We start from the raw sequence: 23,612 nt of genomic DNA, 5'->3' as shown, positions 1-23,612 counted from the left end.
ACCAAATTTTATACTTCGTAATATTTTGCCCAAGCTTTGTTTAAGTTCGAATGTAGGCTATGTCGGTCCAAACCTCCCCCAAAAAAGTTCAAAATTGTTTTCGAAAAATTGTGTGCACGATAACTGGTGAAGTGAGAAATCGATTTGCTCCAAACTTTCCATATTTTTTATTCCTTCCAGATACAGATCGGATAAGACTAGATCGGTCCACACCTTAGGGTACCTCCCATACAAAAATTCGGAAAGTGAAATTTAAGAGTCCTCTCGAATCGTTTTGAATTTTTTCAGCAGATTGTACTTGCGCCGCAAATACGCAAGATAACTCTCAAGGGGATTTTCTGATTGGTCGAAACTTTATACATCGTATTATTTCATCCAGTCATGTATCAGGTTGGAATATGGACTATATCGGTCCGTCCTTCGAGTACCTCCCACACAAAATTGGGAAAAGTGCAGTTTGAGGACCCGTATCGGATCTATTTGATTATTATTATTCTTTTCACGGCCCCTATTCTGGTCCCTTTTCCGGATTAAGTCATACTTCCTGAGATAATAGTCCAGAAGTTCCAAAACCCCTGCCGGCTCCAACTAAAATTACAAAATCTGAAAAAATAATTCTCAAACTTTTCCAAGACTCAGAAGTTAGCTTACTAAAATTGATTTGGTATAGCCCCATATTACGATACCTACAGATTCCACGTATTTTGAAGCAAACACGTGTTACAAAATAATATATTTGTATACGGCAGAGGCTGAGGGTATATCACCGTTAGCGCAGCTGACTTATACGATCTTCTTTGGTTTGTAATTGAATATGAATAATTTTGGAATTTATAAATTTGTTTGCATGCAAAATTTTTTAATTTCTATTCATTGTTAGTTATTTCTATCGGTGTACAAATAAATTTGTACATGCTTTTAATATTCCCGGGTGTTTGAGAATATTGGCAAGTGTTTCATAAATATTCTAAACACAGAAACTATTTTATCACGAAAAGTTGGAGTCATTGCACTCATTGCCTATTTAAATATTACTTCAATTTGTATTTTAAGAGACAGATTTGAATGTATCCGAAACATGTATGCACTTGCACTATAATATGTTTAGGTCGATGCATACAACTGTGATTGACCCACACGTAATACGTGATAGGAATATATGTAAGTGCAACTGCATAGGCGCACAAGCAGTCTAATCATACTCTTTATTCTATGCAGAGAATACTAGAGTTATGGTCTGACTGTGTTAGGCTAAGTTAGATTTTCATATGTAGTTCCTAACTAAAATATCTGTTAATAAATTTAGTGTCTTACTAGCACTCAGAAAGATTAGACGTTCGCGTCTCGTCTTATTATTTACAATCGGTATAAAATATATTTTTGATATGTGAGGTACAAGTGCAAAATTTTTGGACGATAGATCTTCAATAAACTCGCACTTTTCCCCATTATCAAATATACCAAATTGCATGATATATATATTTATTTTAGATGTGTTCCAAAAAGGAACCTGATATTCAAAGACAATTTGAAGATGTAGCAGGAGGGGCTAATCAATGTGAATTTTCCAATTTTCGAATATTTTTTAGAAATGTATAACTGGGTGCCACCCTGGTGCAATGGTATGCACACCCGCCTTGCACTCTAAAGGTCGTGGGTTCGATTCCCAGGCCAGGCAACATCAAATTTTCAACGGTGGCAAAATACCCCTCAGTGATGTTGGCGACATTTCCTGAGTATTTCAGCCATGTAAAACTTCTCTACAAGTGGTGTCCTTACGACACGCCGTCCGTCAATAAACTATAGGTCCCATATCATTGAGCTAATATGAATCGGGGCGCACTCATTGATATGAGAGAAGTCTCCCCTGTCCCTTATGGGATGTTTGTGGAACAATTATATTATAATTTATATATTTTTCCAAAAACATCCCAGTAAAGACAAGGGAGGCTTCTCTTATATCAATGGATTCGTATTAAGTTATTGATATGCGAAACATGTTTTTATCGTGTCCTAAGTTGCCACTTGTAGAGACGTTTTTCATGGCTGAAATACACAGGAAATATCGGCAACATTACTAAGGGGTATTTTGCCACCGTAGACAATTTGATGGAAATCGAACCCGGACATTCAGCGTGCAAGGCGGTTGCACATAGTTAATTCCTAGAGGTTGTGGTGTAGGGTATCACATGGTCGGCCCCGTCCGACTATAGCCTTTGCTTACTTGTTTTATTTTGGTTCAATCTTAGCCTTAAGTCATATCGAATTAGAAACCAGATTTATGAGCAATTTTAGTGATTCCCTGATAAGAATTTCGATCCGTGAAAAGCCTATGCGCAGGTGTAGTGGTACAGGCTACCACATAGTCGTCCCCGTTCGGCTGTAGGCTATGTTTACTTAATTCCTAAATGTTTTCGTATGTCACAATGAAGTATAACAAACAAACAAAACACATTTAACGTAACATTTTTAGAAAGTCTAAACAGAATTGTTTGAGGTGATCCAAACCCATCTATGTTATATTGTAATTCCCTATGAAGTACACAGTATTGTTTGCTGGGCTCAATTGTTGGATGAGTGAACATACAGTCTGTCGCAAAAATTAGTATACACCGTTGAAACCAAAATGTATTAGGGATAAATATCACTATAACTTATTGAAAACAACAAACATTTAGTTTTATTTGATAGACAAGAAGGTTGTCTTCCGTAATAACAATTAAAAGTGCGCAATATTTGCATACATTAGCAAATGTACGGTTCGAATCCCAAAAAGGCCAAAATTTATGTCGCAAAAGTTAGTATACAACGGAGAATCCTCGTGGAACTGTGTAAAAAATTCTTGATATTTTAGAACAAAATGAAACTAAATCTGTACTTAAGATCATAAAGAGTATATTAATTGGTTTTAATGGCAGTTATAGTACTTATAGTGACAAGCCCAACGTACACTGGATCGTAAAATCCACAAATAATGGTCATCTACAAATACAACAACTGTAGTGACAAAATTCCGGGTGTTATGTCCTGTTTATAAAGCCATGAAATGCTCAGAAAAGCTCTAAAGTTTCAATATGGGGTGATCTTGATCGAGTTTCGGCTTGTCCTGTTAGAAAAAACGGGAATTTCTTGAAGGAAACCCACACTTTTGAGGCCATTGTCCTTTTGAAACATGTAATAATCCTTAATCCTTACACATAAGGACTTTCCTTTTGAGTTAATTTTATCATTAATGTTGCCCCTTTTCATATTCCCACCAAAAGTAAATAGTAGGAGAACCTCAAGGTCCGTTGTAAGCCCTACAGTTATACTGTCCTACCGGCCTTTCAGCAGTATCGGACATGCTTCTCGTGTCCTAGTGTATAATTTACTACTAATGTCTAATGAACTACTTCTAACTGATCCATTTAGTTGTATTTTGGTCCTAAATGAAGCGAACATAGCTTTTCAGAACGTTTTTGCACAATCCATGAGTTATAACAGCAGTCAAAGCTCTGTATTAAAATTTTAAATTAGCTATCATATCCTTCTGTGGTGGTGGAGTATCACTGTAGGGCTTACACCAGAACTTGAGGTTCTCCTACTATTTATTTTTGGTGGGAATGTGAAAAGGGACATAATTTGTGAGAAAATTAACTGAAAAGGAAAGTCCTTATGAGTAAGGATTAAGGATTATTACATGTTTTAAAAGGACAACGGCCTCAAAAGTATGGGTTTCCTTCAAGAAATTCCCGTTTCTTCAAAAGGAACAAGTCGAAACTCGATCAAGATCACCCCATATTGAAACTTTGGAGCCTTTCTGAGCATTTCATGGCTTTAAAGTTCATAAAGAAGACATAACGCCCGGAATTTTGTCGCTACAGTTGTTATATTTGTAGATGACCAATTTTTTGGATTTTACGATCCAGTGTACGTTGGACTTGTTACTATAAGTACTATAACTACCATTAAAACCAATTAATATACTCTTTATGATCTTAGGTACAGATTTAGTTTCATTTTGTCCAAAAATATCAAGAATTTTTTAAACAGTTCGACGAGGATTCTCCGTTGTATACTAACTTTTGCGACATAAATTTTGGCCTTTTTGGGATTCGAACCGTACATTTGCTAATGTATGCAAATATTGCGCACTTTTAATTTTTATTACGGAAGACAACCTTCTTTTCTATCAAATAAAACTAATTGTTTGTTGTTTTCAATAAGTTATAGTGATATTTATCCCTAATACATTTTGGTTTCAACGGTGTATACTAACTTTTGCGACAGACTGTATATGTATGTATATGTAATAATTCCAGAGGGTGATTGTATTAATAGAAGGATAAGTGATGAAAATATATGTGTTATATGACTGATTTTTATATTCATACAAAAATAGTTATTGCTAACTGACATGATATGTTTATATATCTGCATATTTAGTCTGTAAGCCATTGCGAAATTTAATATATGTGTTTAATCACACATAAACTAATGGTAGCAGTTTATTTTTATAAATTGGCTTAGGTTATAAAGAAGATAAGGAATTATGCAGATTATCTAGAACACCAAACGGAAGGGCTGGGTATTATAGAAGAAGATTTAAATGACTAAAGACGTTTCAATTTGGACGCTGTTGATGAAACAAAATCTCTACACTCTGCAAGTGGTAAAAATCTCTAAAATTGCATACTTAAAGATGTACATGAGTAAAATTAATAACGAATATCGTTAAAGCCAACGTTGTTCACACTATTATCATATGCGAACTATTGTAATCTTCTTCTAATATATAAAAGGCAATGTGTGTATGTTAGTATGTTTGTTTGTTTGTATGTTCCGAATAGACTCAAAAACGGCTGAATAGATTTTCTTGAAAATTTCAGATAATGTACTGGGAACACCGGTGGTGAAAATAGGCTATATATTTTTTTGAATGGTCGTCGCGGAAGTGAAATATCGCAGTCATCCCAAATTATTCAAAAAAGGTATTATTTCAGATAATATACCTAATTTTAGTAAGCGTGACTAAAAAACCGCTATAACACTGGCTTCAATATGTGGGATAACGCGGTCAACGCCATAGTTTGGAATACAGTAAAATCCCGATAACATGAGATGTCACTATATAGAAATTCTGAAAAATCGATTGGGAAATCTTATGAAATTTTGTATGTGGAGTTTTTAGGTCTGAGAATAGGTCGTAATCTATTTTTTTATCCCGCTAAGTGTAGTGACCGGTGGTCCTCCCCACAAATTGTTTAAGAAAACCGCGAAATTCAAGATACTTTTTAATATATTGTTTACAAATTGTTTGCATTGCTATGGTAATTACTTTCTTGACCCTGAATGGTCGTTGCGGAAGTGAAATATCGCATTCATCCCAAAATTTTCAAAAATTTATTATTTCAATTAATTGAACGGTCGTAAGCTGTTTTTTACTGCTAAGAATGGTGACCGGTGGTCCTCCCCACAATGTTTTTAAGAAAATCAGAAATCTTTGATATTTTTTAACGTATTGTTTACAGATTGTTTTCCCTGAATGATCGCGGTCATCACAAAGTTTTCAAAAATGTATTATTTCAATTAATATACATAATTTTAGTAAGCGTGACACAAAAATGATATGAACACTAGCTTGAACAAGTGGGATAGCGCGGTCGTGAGCTATTTTAATATGGCTAAGTATAGTGACCGGAGGTTCTCCTTCAATTTTTTTTAAAGTCCATGATATTTTTGAACGTATTGTTTACAGATTGTTTGCAATACTACTGTAATTACCGTCTTGACCCTGAATGGTCTTCGCGGAAGTGAAATATCGCGGTCATCACAAAATGTTCAAACATTTATTATTTCAGATAATATACATAATTTTGCGTGCCTAAAAAATGCTATAAACGCTGAACACTAAACAATAAGTGGGATAGCGCGATCAACTCCACATTTTGGAATACAGTAAAATCCCGATAACTTGAGATGTCACTATCCAGAGGTTAAATCCACCATAAATAGCGAAAATCAGGCGCCACCCTTCTATGGGAGCTATATCAAAACGAGGACGTATACTGAAAATTCTCTGCAAGACTGTTTACGACCCCCAAAAGTGACTATATCTCCAAACTATCGAAAATCGGGAGGTACAGCTTTATGGGAGCTATATCAAAACGTGAACCTATAACTGTTGCATACCGAGCGCAAATAAAAAGGCGTGCCTTTCGGTCGATACGAATATTTATGATCTCCTCTTTAAATTACATTAAAACCAAATTTTAGCCATTTCGGTGTGATAATGGTGCAAAATCCTCAAAAATAGCGAAAATCAGCCGGTACCGTTCTATCGGAGCTATACCAAAACGTGGACCTATACTGACAATTCTCTGCAGTAATAATTACGACCCCAACCGAGACCAACAATCCAATATATAGCAATGTTAATTGACGTGCACCGATCATTATATGTGGGTCACAAAGTGCTTTAAACTGTCAATTTATGGTGAAGGGTATAATAAAAGAGATTTTATATCTTAAATTTGGGGGATACCATTACATGGAATTTATGTCAAAACATTGATTTATATTATGAAGTTTCTAGAGGGATGCCTAATTATGGCTGTATCAATGCTGGATAGATAACTAAAGTTTACACGGAGAACCCAAACAACGGGCCAGCAACGCGGACCGCGTGAGCTAGTTATATATAAAACTCAATTGTCGTTTGTTGGTAATTGAATCAGTTGAAAGCGGCTGGAGCGATTTGGATAATTTTTTGTGGAAATGTTAGTCATAGTCCAGTTTAGGTTTTTATGCAAAGAAAAATTGGCCACTCCCACGTTTCCGCCCACTTTTATAAATATGTTATATCTACGAAACTACTTAACAGATTTTCCTGAAATTTTCAGGGAACGTAGAGTGATGGCCCCCTGTTGAAATAGGCTACACATTTGGTTGAATTTCGGATCGGGCGGGGTACCTCCCCTATGCCCTATTTTTGTAAAAATGCAATATTTGCAACAATTACAAATGTATCGCTTTGAAAATTAATTTCCGAGTCAATGGCGATTGTGTCTCCGACCTTACGTGCTTATTTGGGGCATTAAGACTGGACAACGCCCACTTTTTTAAAAATGTTATATCTACGAAACTACTGAATCGATTTTCCTGAAACTTTCAGCGAATGTACAGGGTTGGTCCCCGATAAAAATAGGCTACATATTTTTTGACTTTCGGATCGGGCGGGTACTTCCCCTATGCCGTATTTTTTTAAAAATGCAATAGTATTTGCAACAAATACGTATCGGTTTCGGAATTTATTTGCGAGTCAATGGCGATTGTGTCTCCAACCTTACGTACTTATTTTGGGACTTAAAATCCGACCACGCTCACTTTCTAATTAGGTTATATCTACAAAACTACTGAAGAGATTTTCAAGGATATCGCGATTTGTCTAAACTTTTAAATCTTTAAAAATAAAAATCAAATGTCGTTCGTTGGTCATGGCATCAGTTGAGAACGGCTGGACCGATTTCGATATTTTTTTATGCAAAGAAAATGTACTCCCACTTTTTTCAATTTTTATCATTTCTACAAAAACTACTGAACCGATTTTCCTGAAATTGCCAGGGAATGTACAAGGATGGCCCCCGCTTAAAATAGGCTACAAAATCAGTTGAATTTCGGAAGGGGCGGGGTACTTCCCCTATACCCTACTTTTTTAAAAATGTTATATTTACAATAATTACGAATGTATCTATTTCGGAAGATCTTACCCACTTTTTTAGGATCCAATGACTTGACCACACCTACTTTTTAAAATATGTTACATCTACAAAACTTCTGAACCGATTTTCCTGAAAATGTCAGGGAATGTACGGGCATATTTTTTTGAATTTTGAAGGGGGCATATTTGAAAAAAACGCCTTACCTTTATGAATGAAAATCAAATGCTGTCATAACCCAACTTAGGTTTTTTGGAAAGAAAAGTTTAACACGCCCCCGAAAACAGGTTACATATTTTATTGAATTCCAGTGGGAGCGGGGTACCTCCCCTATGCGATATTTTTAAAAAACGTTATATTTGCAAAAATTGTGCATGTATCGGATTAAAAATTTACGGATTAATCTACAATCTAGGTACTTCTTTAGGGAATGTACAGGGATGCCATATTTAAGAAAACGCCATATCTTTATGAATAAAAAAACCAAATGCCGTTATAGTCTAACATAAGTTTTTATGAAAAGAAAATTTGACCACGCTTACTTTTTTCAAATTAATATTTTTTCTACAAAAACTACTGAATCGATTTTCCTGAGATTGTACAGGGATGACCCCGAAAAGAGGCTACATATTTTATTGAAGTCCAGAGGGACGGAGTACCTCCCCTATGCGATATATAAAAAAATTCTATATTTATAAAAATTTTGGCCTTGGGAAAGTGCATATTTTTCGGAAAATATCGATAAATGACACTATACCAAAAAACGTTGACCAGAAAAATATGCAAGCGTTCTATTACAAAATTCTATCGTGTTGGGATCCATGGACAACGAAAATACCTTGGGTTCGTTTGGGTAACTTCGTTTTATTATTTTATAACGGTAAAAGTAGTGAAACTCTGGGTTTCATACATTTTCAAATTTAAACGGACATATCTTCTTTCTTCACAACGGATTTCTGTTGATCCTTTTTCCTTGTAAAGGGGTGAATAATATATGTATTTCGAATAAGTTATTATTTGTTCAAATCGGTTAATAAATGGCTAAGTTATAGTGAAAAATCGATATTTTCCGAAAATTGACAAGAACTCAGATAGACACGTAGGACATTTTAAGAGAATAATTCAATTTGAGTCTAGAAGGAAACAGTTTAGATGTTAACACTGTGACCGGATCTCAGGTACATGTCGTATAACGACATAAAAAATGAAACAACGAACTAACTAAAACTAATCAGTAAGCTGCGCTGATGGAGACATACAACTTGTGATCAACAATTTTTGAAAAATGTTGAGAATTATCTTGCACATTAGCCATTTTAGTATGTACCGGCAAGGTTTCTTGGAGATTTTGGGCCACTATCTTTTGAAGTATGGACTTACCGTTGTAATAGGGACCGTAGAAATAACCTTTTGCAAAAAATTCTAATATATCCGAGACGAGTACTCAAACGGCACTTTTGCCAAATTTTAAATAAATAAAACAACAAACAAATCATTTTGCTCAACACGCAGAGAAAAAATATTTTTCGCTTTTGTTGGAACAAAAATATATGTTTTGGTTCCAAAAATGTATTTGTTTTGTTCAAACATTGTAATCCAAATCCAAAAATACCATCTTTTGTTCCAAACATAGAAAACAAAAACAACTTTCGAATTTCCGCAATATTGTTAAAATCGTTAACAATACCGATTGTAGGAACTATCATAATCTAATTTTGTTTACAAAAAGTATTGTCAATACATAAAACCAGCCCAGAAATTTTTGATTTGAGTGCATATACTTCTCATATACACTTTTCGCATAACTTGGATATAAATGTCGCGTATAATATTGCAATCATTGATGAACACAATACATGGTTTGCTGCATTGGCTGACAACAAAGACATACAAAAAGCCACAAGAACCCACCACAACATAAGGAATATTAAACACCATAACAAACATGAAAAGGAAAGAAGAATGAAACAAAACAGAAACAAATAAAAACAAGAGTCTCACAAGTACATACACACAAAAACAAAGGTAAAGGCAGCATGTCATACAAACACACCACAACTCACCAAAATTGTTTTTTCAACACGGCATCGAATAGCGATAGAAGAGAAACAAATTTTCGAAGAAAAGAGAGAAATATTGTTCAGTTGACACAAACTATTTTTGGATTTACAATACTACATGAGGAATCCAACAATATGTTAACAATACATATTTTGCTCTTGGAATATTGTTGGATGAAACATATTTTTTTCTCTGCGTGAATATAATAACCAAAATATTTGACAACACTTACAATTTAGAGGAATTGTTATAATTAGAAAAACAAAGCTTAGGAAATATACTAAAAGATCCAACTTAAGTTAATACGTGAATAATAGTCTTTTGTTTCAGAAACGCGCTTTTAATATACACGGTGTGCCTTAACCAAATTTAAATGGAAGGTGCTTACACCTAGGAAGTTTTTGCAGATTCTGAAACTACAATGCTCATAGATGAGAAATATCAAGAAACAAAAAAATCGCCGGAGGGGTTTTCAAATAAATCGCGATTTAAGTTCACATTTTTAGAGGTTCTTTAGGTTTTCACGATTTTGCTTGGAAACCGCGAGTTTTATGTAAATGAGCCTAAAAAAATGTTGTAGCTGCGAAAATTCTCCACAAGATTGATATTTTCGTAGGTTTTACCGTTTTTGAGATATTGAAGTTTAAATTGAGACAATACACTGACTGTATCGCGTCCTTATAAAACAATATCATGCTCAGTGCGCCTTAACTAACTTCGATGAAAACCGCTTACACATGGGAAGATTTCGCAGATTCTGAAACAGCAATGTTCATAGATAAGAAAAATAAAAAAAAAAAAAACAGAAAAAATCGCCGGAGGGATTTTTAAATAAATCGCGATCAAAATTCACAATTTTATTTATTTTTAGGTTTTAACGATTTTGCTTGGAAACCGCAAGTCGTATCGAAATGACTCTAAAGCAAATGTTGTAGCGTCAGCGTCTGTGAACTTAAATTGCGGTTTATTTGAAAATCCCTCCGGCGATTTTTTTTTGTTCTTGATATTTCCTATCTATGAGCATTGTAGTTTCAGAATCTGCAATCAGGTGTAAGCACCTTCCATTTAAAATTAGTTAAGTCGCTCCGTGTATAACTAGTTTTTCTTATTACAGTTTTTTTTTTCTCTAAAATTAGTCAGGTTTGTACGGCTTTTTCTCCTCAAGAACCACGAAAACTGGAAAAACAAAGTTGAGTTTCGAAAAATGTGGAATGTTTTAAAGTGATTTGCATCCTTAAATTCTTAAAATTATGACATTAATTTTTTGATTTTTGTGCGCATCCACTGTGCATCGCCTGGCTGAAACGAAGTCTTTCATTTGAATTTTGTACTTTATTTAATAATTTCCCTCTCGTTTTATTTCATCTTCTCATATGATGTTTTTTCTCTTTCTTTACTTACAGCCGGAACGGATACGATTGCGTGACAGTCACTATAAAAACGCTCTGCATTATTGTGCTGCTCAGAGTGTGGCAAGAACAGGCGACCTCGTGGCTGCCGCCAGTATTGCCGTCGCAGCTCCAGAACTACTGGAGTCTGCTGACGAAGATGGCTTTACACCGCTGCACTTGGCTGTTATTCAGGGCAACTTGGCAATGGTCAATTTGCTGCTAGCGAACAAAGCCGATGTGAATGCGGTGGATAAAGAGGGGCATTCGGTGGTGCATTGGGCAACAGGTGAGAATAAAAATTAAAAAAAATCGTATTTATTTATGTATTATTGTCCTCTTCTTCTAGTTTGCGGTGAAGTGGCAGCCTTAAGAGCTGTACTGGCGGCTGGTGCCAATGTAACAACACCCGACATAAATGGTGGCTCACCCCTACATTATGCAGCGCAAATGTGTGGTGCCACCTATGAGGGGAAATTGAGTCAAGCTAATTCCCATAAATTGGCTTTGGAAATTTTGGCGATTCTCTTGGCTCATCCCCAGTGCAGTGTTGATGTGGAGGATAAAGATGGGCGGCAACCATTACTGTGGGCAGCGTCTGCGGGTTCGGCCAAGGCCATTTTGGCTTTGGTTAAGTCGGGGGCAAGAGTTGAAAGTGCCGATAAGTTGGTTTTTGGAAGATATTATTTTAGAATGTTTTTATTGTTGATTTTTTCGTTTTAGGGATGGTCTAACGGCCTTGCATTGTGCCGCCTCACGTGGCCACACGGAGTGCATTGATACCCTTATTAGTCTCTGTGGGGCTCCAACCGATCTCATAGACTCCAATGGTTGTACAGCCTTACATTACGCCGTTACCTTGGGCCATGCAGATGCCACTTCACGTTTGCTGGATTTTGAGGCAGATCCCAATCGCCAAGACCGAAAAGGTCGCACACCAGCCCACTGTGGCTGTGCCAAAGGACAATTTGAAACGGTTAAATTGTTGAAGGAACGTAATGCCAATTTATGGCTGCGTAATGCCAAAGGAGATCTTCCGCTGCATGAGGCAGCAGCCTCGGGTAGGCGGGAATTGGTTGAATGGTTATTGGAACAAAGGCCAAAACAGGTGAATACCACCAGCAATGATGGACGAAGTTTGCTACACATTGCAGCCTATAATGATTACAGCGATATGTGTAAGCTATTGATTGACTACGGAGCCGATATAAATGCAGTGTATCGTAACTCAAAAGGTGTGGTCATTACCCCGTTGGATTGTTCGCTACAGAAAGGCCACAGATCGACGGCAAAGTTTTTACAATCTCATGGTTGCTTGCCAGCTGGAAAACTAAAACTGGCTGCACGACCTACGAATCCTTTTAATCAACCTCCCATGGATACGGTCAAGCCTTTGCAGTATGTGGAAAAGGAGGAAATACATGATTTGAGCAATTCCAAGAAATATGTGGTCTATTTGAAACGTTCAGAATCAGATGGCGCTGAGGATGGTAATTGCAGTTGTTCAGAGCAAACATATCGTCGTGAGCAACGTTATGCTCACATTTGCCGTAGACATCGCAAAGGCAAGGGTCGTCATTTTCGACGGCGTACCAGCAGTTGTGGTGATCCCAAAGAGTGTGATCATGAATGCAGTGCCATATGTCGCTCTAAAAGTAACATTGAGATTAGGCGCAGGAAATCCCGAGAACATCATCTTAGCTCAAGTGAATGGGAGGATGATGAAGATGACAGTGATTCGTGTGAGAATTGTTGCTATCACAAGAGGCAAAAACAAAGGGTGTTGCATAAGAAACGTTCTGTATCCTATAAACGTTCGAAGGATACCATGGATTCAGATGATAAGCATGATGGTGAAGGATTGGAGGGTCCAGACGGCAAAGCAGATCAAAAGCCGCGAGATAAGGAGTCCACAGAAAGAGAGAAAAATGCAGAAGCAATGAAAGTACCTGAGAATGAGGAAATTATAAAACCAACCGAAGCTCCAGGTCAAGTTGAGGCTCCCCCGGAAACTGCAGAACAGATATTTAGTCGTTCCGCATCACCAACGAAACCATCCGCACCAACCACTCCCACAAGTGCAGTAAAGGAAGGAACTTTTATTAAAATGCCTACAGTGCAAGATGATGCAGACACCTCTGCGGTTGTCTCAGGAGCTGAGTTAACGGATGATGATGAAAATGCCTCCAAAAGCATAGTGACCGAAGTACAAGTACATCATCCAGCTGAAGATGAGGCAAATGTAACAGAGAAGCCGGATGAAACAACTGTCACTGCAGCCCAAATCGAGGAAACGGGAAAGGAAGCATCAACTGAAAAGGCTTCGTTGGAGGAAGAGGTCGCCAAGCAGGTCGAAGAAATTGTAGAGACTGCCACCACCATAGCTGAAACTGCCACAGCACAGCCCGAATCCACAGAAAAAGATGGTTCTGAGGAGAAGAAAGAACAAAAAAATGATTTGCAAAAGCCTCCCGAAGAAACTGAAAAAGCGCAACAACCCGATACCCAACAACAACAAATGGAAGAAGAAGCCACAACAAAACCAGATGCCGAACAAACTCAAGAAGCAGTCGAGAAACCAATGGCAACTTCCCAGGAAGATGCACAAAAAAGTTCAGAACCTTCCAAACTAGAGGAAGAAGATTCTTCAGCTACACCACTTCCACAAACTTCCGAAGCCCATGAAATTCACAATACTCCAGAACAACCAAACCAAACAGAAGAAGAAGAACAACCACAACAACACATAGAAACCGCATTACAAAAGCCAAGTGAAACAACATCTTCCAAACCCCAAACTACCTCAGAGGATTTACCAATCACCGATCCAAATGCGGCCAATGCTGAAGATGATTCTTCCAAGCCAGTAACACTAGAAGAACAGGAACCACAACAACCCGGTGGGGAACATCCACCACCTATACGTGACCAAGAATCACGACGTTCATTTACATTGCTTCCATCCGATTCAGCTGAAGATGAACCAGCCATTGAAGTACAAAAAGAATTGCTAAGACGCAAATCAAGCTTCCAGATTTTAAAAAGTGACGACTCAGTTATAGAAGTAGATGATTCCGCATCGGCACGTGAGGAAGTGGAAATGAGTGACTCGACAGTTTTTAAAGTTCTCACCAGCCCTCAAACAGCACAAATATTCGAAGCTGATTCAAATCGTTCGGAAGAAGTAACCATACAAGATGATGAACATGATGAAGAAGATGAAATACAAAAACCTTACCGCAGTCAAGATGACCCTCTTTCACCATACGACTATGTCACTGGACGTAAGCGACGCCTTAAAAAACGTGTTAAAAGTGGTGCAAAAACACGCAGCAATTGGCAACGCACTGAAGCTGAGGCGGCTGAACTGCAACAAAATACCCGTGATCAAGATTCTGGTTTTGAACCCAGTCCACGCACGTTAAAAACCAAAATACCAACACCACGTAATATCTACACAGCCCATATACCACGTCGTCCATTGTACACCACATTGGATGGTCGTTCGTGTAGTAGCCGTTTAGAGAATCGTAAAGCTGGCGATAAAGGTGCTTGTGATATGACAGCCGTAACGAGATCTATACAGCGCAATATACGAAGGTAAGTCAAAGTGTGTACACTAGTGTAGACCATCCATCCATCAAGGTGATTAACTCATGCCACTTTGCTGGTATCCTTGAGATACTTGCTGGCTGCTGCTCTTCTGTCAGTTGTTTTAAAACTAATTCTACTTTTAATTTATCGCCACACCACTGCCAACATGGCTGTCAACATGGGCTTAATTTAACTCTGTTATGGGATAACCTGTAACGACTTGTGGTTGTTGAACTTAGCACAGTGTTTGGATAGGAAAATGTACAAAAGTAATTAGAAGGGAGGAAACATGAATTTTTTTTTGAGTTTCGGAAGTCAATACTCGAAAAATTTTAGGTAGCACATTGTTGAGTGGATCTATGTGAAGAACTACCTATAACACATTTTCGGCGGGCATGTAAGGCACAGCAAAACAGTGACGCCTACTCATTAAAAGAAATTATCCTCCGGGAATATGTGATGGTGAGGATAATCATGCATTTGAAATTGCAACATAAAAAGTCAAAAGATATGGATATATCTTCAGCCTGTGACAAAGCAAAGAAGCAAACCCAGTATAGGTTGTTTTTAAGTCTTTAAGTTTTTATGCTAAGTCGAAGGTCACACTAGCGTTTTTTCAACATGGCGACTTCGAGTTTATAGGCGAGGGGTATGAGGTAGTGAAACCGCTGTACATTGTCTTCTGTGTTTGCGATGTTGCATGTTCCTATTATTCGTTTCACGAAACTCGCTAGTGTGACCACTTTCATACGGGCAAAATCTGGCTCATCGAAATAATGGTTTTCGGTCCCAAGTATGCTTGGACGAAATCAGTTTCAGACAATTTGGGGTTGATTTAGCCATGTTCGTCGGTCTGTCTGGAGCCACTTTGACTTTCGTAATATTTTGTCTAAACATAGTTTAAGTACCTAACCCACAAAAGTTCGAAAATATTCGGAAAAATTGTGCGTACGATAACTCTTGAAGGGAGCAACCGATTTGGTCCACACTTTGCACATCGTGAAATTTCTACCAGACATAGATGAGGTTTCAATATGGACTCAATCGGTCCATTCTCCGGTCCAAGTTTAGTTTAGGACGTGCTCTCCAATCGCTTTGATTTTTGTTATAACAACTTGTATTTACTGTCCCTTATACGACGGTATAAGTTTCATCAGGGGTAAGACCATACTTCCTGAGAAAATAGCCTGAAAGTTGCAAAAAAAACCCCCTATGACACGTGCGTAGAGGTTGGAGCGCAAGATAAATCTCAAACGGATCTGCCGATTCGGTCCAAAATTTGGCCTTTTAGATATCTTGTTATATCCTCTGCATTTCTGCTAACGAGGGTGTATACACTTTCGTACAGGCAAAATGTGCCTCATCGAAATAATGGTTTTAGGCCCCAAGTATAGTTGGACGAAATCCGTTTCAGACAATTTGGAGTTGATTTAGCGATGTCTGTCCGTCTGTCTGTTTGTCTGTCTGGCTGGTTGGCGCGCACGATAACTCTCGAACGAATTAACCGATTCGATCTAAAATTTGGCATTCGTAATATTTTGTCCAAACTTAGTTTAAATTCGAAGATGGGTTATATCGGTCCACTCCTTCCGGTACCTCCCACACAAAAGTTAAACAAGTAAGCAAAGGCTATAGTCCGACAGGGCCGACCATACGATACCCTACACCACTACCCGGCGAGTTAGCTTTCAGCTAACTTAGCTTTCTTTTGGACAAAAAAGCTCATTGTAAGAAATAAATTTTTGGAGTCTGCAACCTTATCACATTAAGATTAAATAACAATATAATAAATGTTCCACAAACATCACAGAAGGGACAGGGCGTGCACCACGATTCATATTACAGAGTCCGAAAGGCATGTCTTAAAACACCACCTGTAGAGAAGTTGTACATGGTTGAAATACTCAGAAAATGTCGCCAACTTTACTGAGGGGTATTTTGCCATCGTTGGAAATTTGATGTTTGCTGGCCGGGAATCGAACGCCCTACCTTCAGCGTATAAGGCGGGTGTGCAAACAATTGTACCATGGTGGCACCAATAACTATTTTAGAACGTACATTTAGTCTGGACTTAATTTTCTGCATATTTTGACATATTTGCTAAACCATATGCAGGACTTTGTGTCCTAAATATCCCATCGAATTGGCTGAAAGTTTGTATTAAGTATTCATTCATCACAATTTTCGACTTGAAATTTATCGGTATAGGTCCAGGTCTTCATATAGCTCCCATAGAACCGTACCTCCCGATATCCGGTATTTTGAAGGTTGTGGCCTCAATATCAAACTGAAATGGCTGACATTTTTTATTCAGTCTTCGTTGGAGGTAAAAAAACTTTCCACGTGAAATTTGTCGTTATATGTCCACGTCTTCATATAGCTTCCATAACCAGAACCTACCGATTTACTGTACTTTGAAGGTTATGGTCTCAATATCCCTCCGAATTGGCTAAAATTTGGTATTAAGTCTTCATTGGGGGTATTAAACTTTCCATCTGAAATTTGTCGGTATAGGTCTAGGCGTTCATATAGCTCCCATACAACGAAAGCTCCCCATTTTCGAAATTTTGAAGATTGTGGCTCTGGTTGCAGATTTCTCTATTTTATTGACTTGTCTGAAGTGAATTTCAAACAGAAAAATGTACACATAAACATTTTAGAAGATATTATTGAAATATATGTAGCATACGAAAATATGTGAAATACAGAAATTTTCCATATGCAAAAATAATATTTGCATATGCATAATTTATACATTTCGCATATTTTTGTATATGTGATATATTTCGATTGGAATTTAATTAGAAGCCAAAAATATGCAAATTTTACAAAAATAGGTGTTGCATAAAATTCCGCTGTCTACATATCATTGAGCGCTGTCTACATATCGGGGTGCTCTCATTGATACGAGAGAAGGCTCCCTTGTCCTACTGGGATGTTTGTGGAACAATTATATACAGTACATTTTAAGAAATATTCTTAAATTTGAAAATTGGCGTTGTTTAGCAATTTCTGCTACATCTTTAAACAATTGGACAATTGGACAGGTAATATGATAGTGTTCCACGCAATTTGTAAGAACTGGGAATTTGTCTGTCATGATAGAGACAATTTGTAGCATGGGAGGAAGATGTGGTTCTCTTCACAGAACTCATTATATCTTAGGTAGTAGGTCCGTTACCAAGCACACATATTATTGCAATTTTCATCAGAGGAAAGATCGGTAGTTAATTTTTCATATATAGGCGACTTTGCCGGTAAATGGCCTCCAGGGATTCAAATATGGACCAAAAATAAAATGTTTTTATTTAGCATACAGAAGTAATGGTCCATTGCACCCGCTAAATAATATCGGATCATCATCAAAACTTGTAGGCATCTTCTTCGACCTAAACCCCTACCTCGTGCAAAATTTCGTGACTATTGATCTATAATTGCGACCTCTAGTATGCTTTTGATTACATTATAAGCAAAACACTGGATATATTAGGCTGTAACTCTGTTATCTCACCACATAAATCAACATAATTGGCATTAATTGAAAGGGCAAGAGTTGTCTTTCCAAATATTATTTATGTGGGCGGAATGTGTGGTACAGGAATAAAGATATTTCCGGTATATTAAAAATTTTCACAATTTTCACACAAAAGTTGTGGTTAATTTAACCCTCTAAACATCATCCGATCACCATCTCAAATTGCAAGCTTCTTCTTTGTCATATAATCTTACATTATTTAAAATTTCGAGGCGATCGGACTATAATTGCGACATACAGAGCAGCTACAAAATCGGATAAAAATTTTGTTTTTGGTCCATTTCACCCGCTAAATATTTCTTAATCATCAGCAATAAGAATATGGATCTATTCTGGCCTGAACCCGACCTCCATACAAAATTTCGTGACGATCGGTCCATAATTGCGGCCTGGAGCGTGTTTACAATTTATAATGGACAGACGGACGGACGGACGGACACACATCTCAAAATCGCTTTATCTCGTCGAGATATGAAGATTGGTATACCACATTGGGGGTCTCCGACGAATATTTCGCGGTGTTACATGAATTTTTACCAAAACAAACTTATAATACCCTTTCCACATTGTGGTGTAAAAATGTTCGGAAAATTTGTGCGCACGATAACTCTTGAAGGGAACAACCGATTTGTTCCATACTTTGCACATCTCGAAATTTCTACCAGCCTTAGGTGAGGTTCCAATATGGACACAATCGGTCCACTCCTTCGGGTACCTCCCACACAAAAGTTCGGAAAAGTTCAGGTTAGGACCTGCTCTCGAATCGCTTTGATTTTTGTTGTAACAACTTGTATTCACAGCCCCCATACGACGGTACAAGTTTCATCTGGGGCAAGTCCATACTTCCTGAGCAAATAGCCTGAAAGTTGCAAAAAACCCCTATGACACCCTTTGTAGTGGTTGGAGCGCAAGATAACTCTTGAACGGATTTGCCGATCCGGTCCAATATATGGCCTTCGTAATATTTTGTCCAAACTTAGTATAAGTTCGAAGATAAGCCATATCGATCTTTCACTCTTTCAGGCACCACCCCCACAAAAGTTAAAAAAAAATGTTCGGAAAACTTGTGCGCACGATAACTCTTGAAGGGAGTGACCGATTTGGTCCATAATTTACACATCCTGATATATCTACTATATGTATATCAGGTTTGAATATGGACTATATTTGTCCACTCCTTCGGGTACCTCCCACACAAAATTTCGGATAAGTTCACTTTAAGACCTCCTCTCGAATCACTTTGATTTCTGTTGAAGCAACTTGCATTCGCTGCCTAAATTACGACGGTGAATTCTTTTTCAGAGGCATGTCCATACTTCTTGAGAAAACAGCCCAAAAGGTGTCCAAACTAGAGATGGTATTTACCGGGTATTTATTTGGGTATTTACTATATTGAATCGCCAATACAACATCTTAGACCCTATTTCTGGGTTTAGGTTATGAAATCGTTTCAAAATGGATAGTTTTACAATACTTTAAACCAGTGGGTAAATACTTGGGTAAATACCCGAGTATTTACCCAAGTGTTGGGTAAAAACTCTTTAACTTTCGAACCACTTGACGTAGGTTGACGAAATTTGGCTCAAAACTTTCTTATATCAATAGTATTACAGGTATTGAAAATGGAGTCCCTGGGTCCATGTTTTGATATAGCCCCCATATAGTCGTACCTCCCGATTTGAGGTATTTTTCACCTATTAGCCACATTTTACAACTAAATTGGCTGTCATTTGGCACAGTGAGTCCTCAATGAGTATAAAATATCTTTGCAAAATTTTGTCAACGTAGGTCCACGATTTCTTATAGCCCCCATATAAGGGTACCCCGATTTCGAGTATTTACCCAAATATTGGGTAAAAACTCTTTATCTGCCGAACCACTTGACGTATGCTGACAAAATTTGGCTCAAAACTTTCTTATATCTATAGTATTAAAGGTATTGAAAATGGAGTCCCTGGGCCTATGTTTTGATATAGCCCCCATATAGTCGTACCTCCCGATTTGATGTATTTTTCACCTATTAGCCACATTTTACAACAAAATTGGCTGTCATTTAGCACAGTGAGTCCTCAATGAGTATAAAATATCTTTGCAAAATTTTGTCAACGTAGGTCCACGATTTCTTATAGCCCCCATATAAGGGTACCCCTATTTCGAGTATTTACCCAAATATTGGGTAAAAACTCTTTATCTGCCGAACCACTTGACGTATGCTGACAAAATTTGGCTCAAAACTTTCTTATAGCCTTAGTATTAATGGTATTGAAAATGGAGTCCCTGGGTCCATGTTTTGGTATAGCCCCCATATAGCCGTACCTCCCGATTTAAGGTATATTTCATCTATAAGCCACATTTTACTCCCAAATTGGCTGTAATTTGGGAGAATGAGTCCTCAATGAGTATAATATATCCTTGCAAAACTTTGTCAACGTAGGTCCACGATTTCTTATAGCCCCCATATAAGGGTACCCCGATTTCGAGTATTTACCCAAATTTGGGTAAAAACTCTTTATCTGCCGAACAACTTGACGTATGCTGACAAAATTTGGCTCAAAACTTTCTTATATCAATAGTATTAAAGGTATTGAAAATGGAGTCCCTGGGTCCATGTTTTGATGTAGCCCCCATATAGTCGTACCTCCCGATTTGAGGTATATTGCACCTATTAGCCACATTTTACAACTAAATTGGCTGTAATTTGGCAGAATAAGTCCTCAATGAGTATAAAATATCTTCGCAAACATTTTTCAACATATAAGGGTACCCCGATTTCGAGTATTTACCCAAATATTGGGTAAAAACTCTTTATCTGCCGAACCACTTGACGTATGCTGACAAAATTTGGCTCAAAACTTTCTTTTATCAATAGTATTAAAGGTATTGAAAATGGAGTCCCTGGGTCAATGTTTTGATATAGTCCCCATATATCCGTACCTTCCTTCAAGTGGTTCGAAAATTAAAGAGTTTTTACCCAACACTTGGGTAAATACTCGGGTATTTACCCAAGTATTTACCCACTGGTTTAAAGTATTGTAAAACTATCCATTTTGAAACGATTTCATAACCTAAACCCAGAAATAGGGTCTAAGATGTTGTATTGGCGATTCAAAATAGTAAATACCCAAATAAATACCCACAAATTGGTATTTACCCGGTATTTACCCAATTTACCGGGTATTTACCCATTGGGTATTTACCCACTGTCCATCTCTAGTCCAAACTTAGTTTCAGTTCGAAGATTGGCAACAACTTTCTGTGCTTCCCTCCAATATTTACAAATTGTCACTAAAATGGTATGCACGATATCCCTTGAACTGGCAACCAAATTGATTCAAACCTTGTATCTCCTAAAATTGTGTTCAAATTTAACTTCTAAAATGGCCGATATTGATCTTCTCCTTATGGTACCTCCCCCACAAAAGTTCAACAACTGTGTCGATCTGTCCGTAGATGAAAGTTTCAATTCACATAGGCTGATGGTATATCTCTTTCGGCCGACTGATACTTGTTTACTTGTTTTATATAGCCCCCATAGAAAGGTCCCTCCCAATTTTCGGTATTTTGAAAGTTTTAGCCAAATTTTTCAACGGGAATAACTGAAATTTGGCACTTAGTCTTTGCTGGAGTTACGAAACTTTCCCCCAGAAACGTTTTATACAGCTTCCATAGAACGGTGCTCCCGATGCAGTCAATTATCCAAATCCGGAATATCAAGATTTAGGTCTAGTCGGTATTGCCCAATTTTATGTATTTCGCTCAATTCGGAAAATTGTAAATATTGGTCCATATTTTGGAAAGAACAAAAATGTCGCCCCATGTGAGCAATTTTGAAGGGAGTATTATCAGTTGAGATATATGTACTATTCCCGTAATAAAACGAAATTAAACAAATTGTTCCTATTCACTTCAATACAGTTCGTGGTGGAGGGTATAAAAAGTTCGGCCCGGCCGAACTTAACGCTTTTTTTTCTTGCTTGTTTTATTTTTGTAATTTTTCTCATCTATGAACATTGTAGTTTCAGAATCCGCAAAAACTTCCTAGGTGTAAGCACCTTCCATGTGAAGTTGGTTCAGGCGCACCGTGACATCTTCGTCCCCGAAGGAACTAGGAAGACTTCGCAATCATATAAATAAATTCAGCGGAAAACTAGTGCCAAGGGCAAGTGGTGTAAGGTATCACATGGTCGACCCCGTCCGACTATAACCCTCTTTTACCTGTTATTCATACTTTTGCGTTTTAATTCTACCGATTTTTGTCGGCAACCAAAAAGTGAGTAAGAGAATTCCACTGCAGACATTTACCTTGCTATTTCTGAATTTACCACTTTTTTATCTTTATTGGGATTTTGGAACGCAGTCACTATTCAAATGTAAACACACTAAAATAATGGTATGCATTTTACCATTTTCAAAACACTGTATTTTCCAAAGAAATAAAAATTACTTCCTAACTTCCTATTTGCATTAGCTTGATCCTAACCTTGTCGACAAATGCTGCCGGTTTCTAGTTGATGCTAATGTTAATGGTGTGAATTATCTTCTTTTTTTACCTACCTACTTTCTTCATTTAAATTACACCCGTACCAGTACTTACCCTCTTTTCGCGTTGCCATCTAGTAGTCGTAGCATCATACAACACTATAAAGACAACGATGCAGATGATGTGGCTAATGTCTGCTGCTTGAAAAGTTAATTTTGTTGAAATTTAATAGAGGTCCGTTGTAATTTTTCATTTTTCGGTAATATGACATCGACAGTTTGTTTTATGACGACAGTGTCGGCCTGTTGGCAGCTGGCACGGGCACACACAGTAACATTCTGTCTAATTTGAAGGAAGTCTTCTTTTGACGGATTTATTTAGTTTTTTTTTGGTTTTACAGAAGCTAGTTAGTTGTTGATGCTGCGGGTTAAGTACCTTTTCCATGGGCTGTTTGCAGGCCATTAGTGTTAAAGACATTTAATGTGATTAACAGCAATGAAAATGGCATTTATGAGATTTTTTCTTCCCAGCTTGGTGTTCGTGGTGGTTGTTGTTGTGTTGAGAATATTAAACCAAGAAGGTTGATTGTATGTGTTATGTGGAATTTTAAGGTGGTGTTAAACATTCGTCAACTTTAGTGCTACATCTTCACTTAATTATAAAACGCTTATGTGGGATTTATTATTTAGATGGTGGAAGAATTTGTGATCCAAAAGGAGATATGATTTTGTTTGAAAACAAACAGTATCAACAGGTCCTGCTATTGTGAAAGACAAATAAAATAAAGCGATTCTGAATCACTGTGCGCCGCATGTATTTTCTTACATAGTTGGTCCCCTACAGAACTTTTGTCCTAT

At 37.4% G+C, this 23,612-nt stretch overlaps 1 protein-coding gene across 3 annotated transcripts in view; it reads left to right on the top strand.

The window, feature by feature from the left end:
- The window catches only part of LOC141389576 (uncharacterized), a 446,726-nt gene that overhangs the window by 321,606 nt on the left and 101,508 nt on the right, over positions 1–23,612 (top strand). For all 3 annotated transcript variants that reach the window (XR_012409113.1, XM_073961285.1, XM_073961286.1), the window contains 3 exons: positions 11,162–11,435; positions 11,496–11,811; positions 11,870–14,746. Coding sequence is in view for 2 of the 3 variants with exons in the window: in XM_073961285.1 (XP_073817386.1) it covers positions 11,162–11,435; positions 11,496–11,811; positions 11,870–14,746 (3,467 nt within the window). In the remaining variant the exon portion in view is untranslated. The remainder of the gene's footprint in view (positions 1–11,161; positions 11,436–11,495; positions 11,812–11,869; positions 14,747–23,612) is intronic.

Source organism: Musca autumnalis, unplaced genomic scaffold (genome assembly GCF_047663935.1).
Source record: "Musca autumnalis isolate F117 unplaced genomic scaffold, ASM4766393v1 scaffold_1, whole genome shotgun sequence".
Taxonomy (NCBI): domain Eukaryota; kingdom Metazoa; phylum Arthropoda; class Insecta; order Diptera; family Muscidae; genus Musca; species Musca autumnalis.
This window is presented reverse-complemented; position numbering and strand designations above follow the sequence as displayed.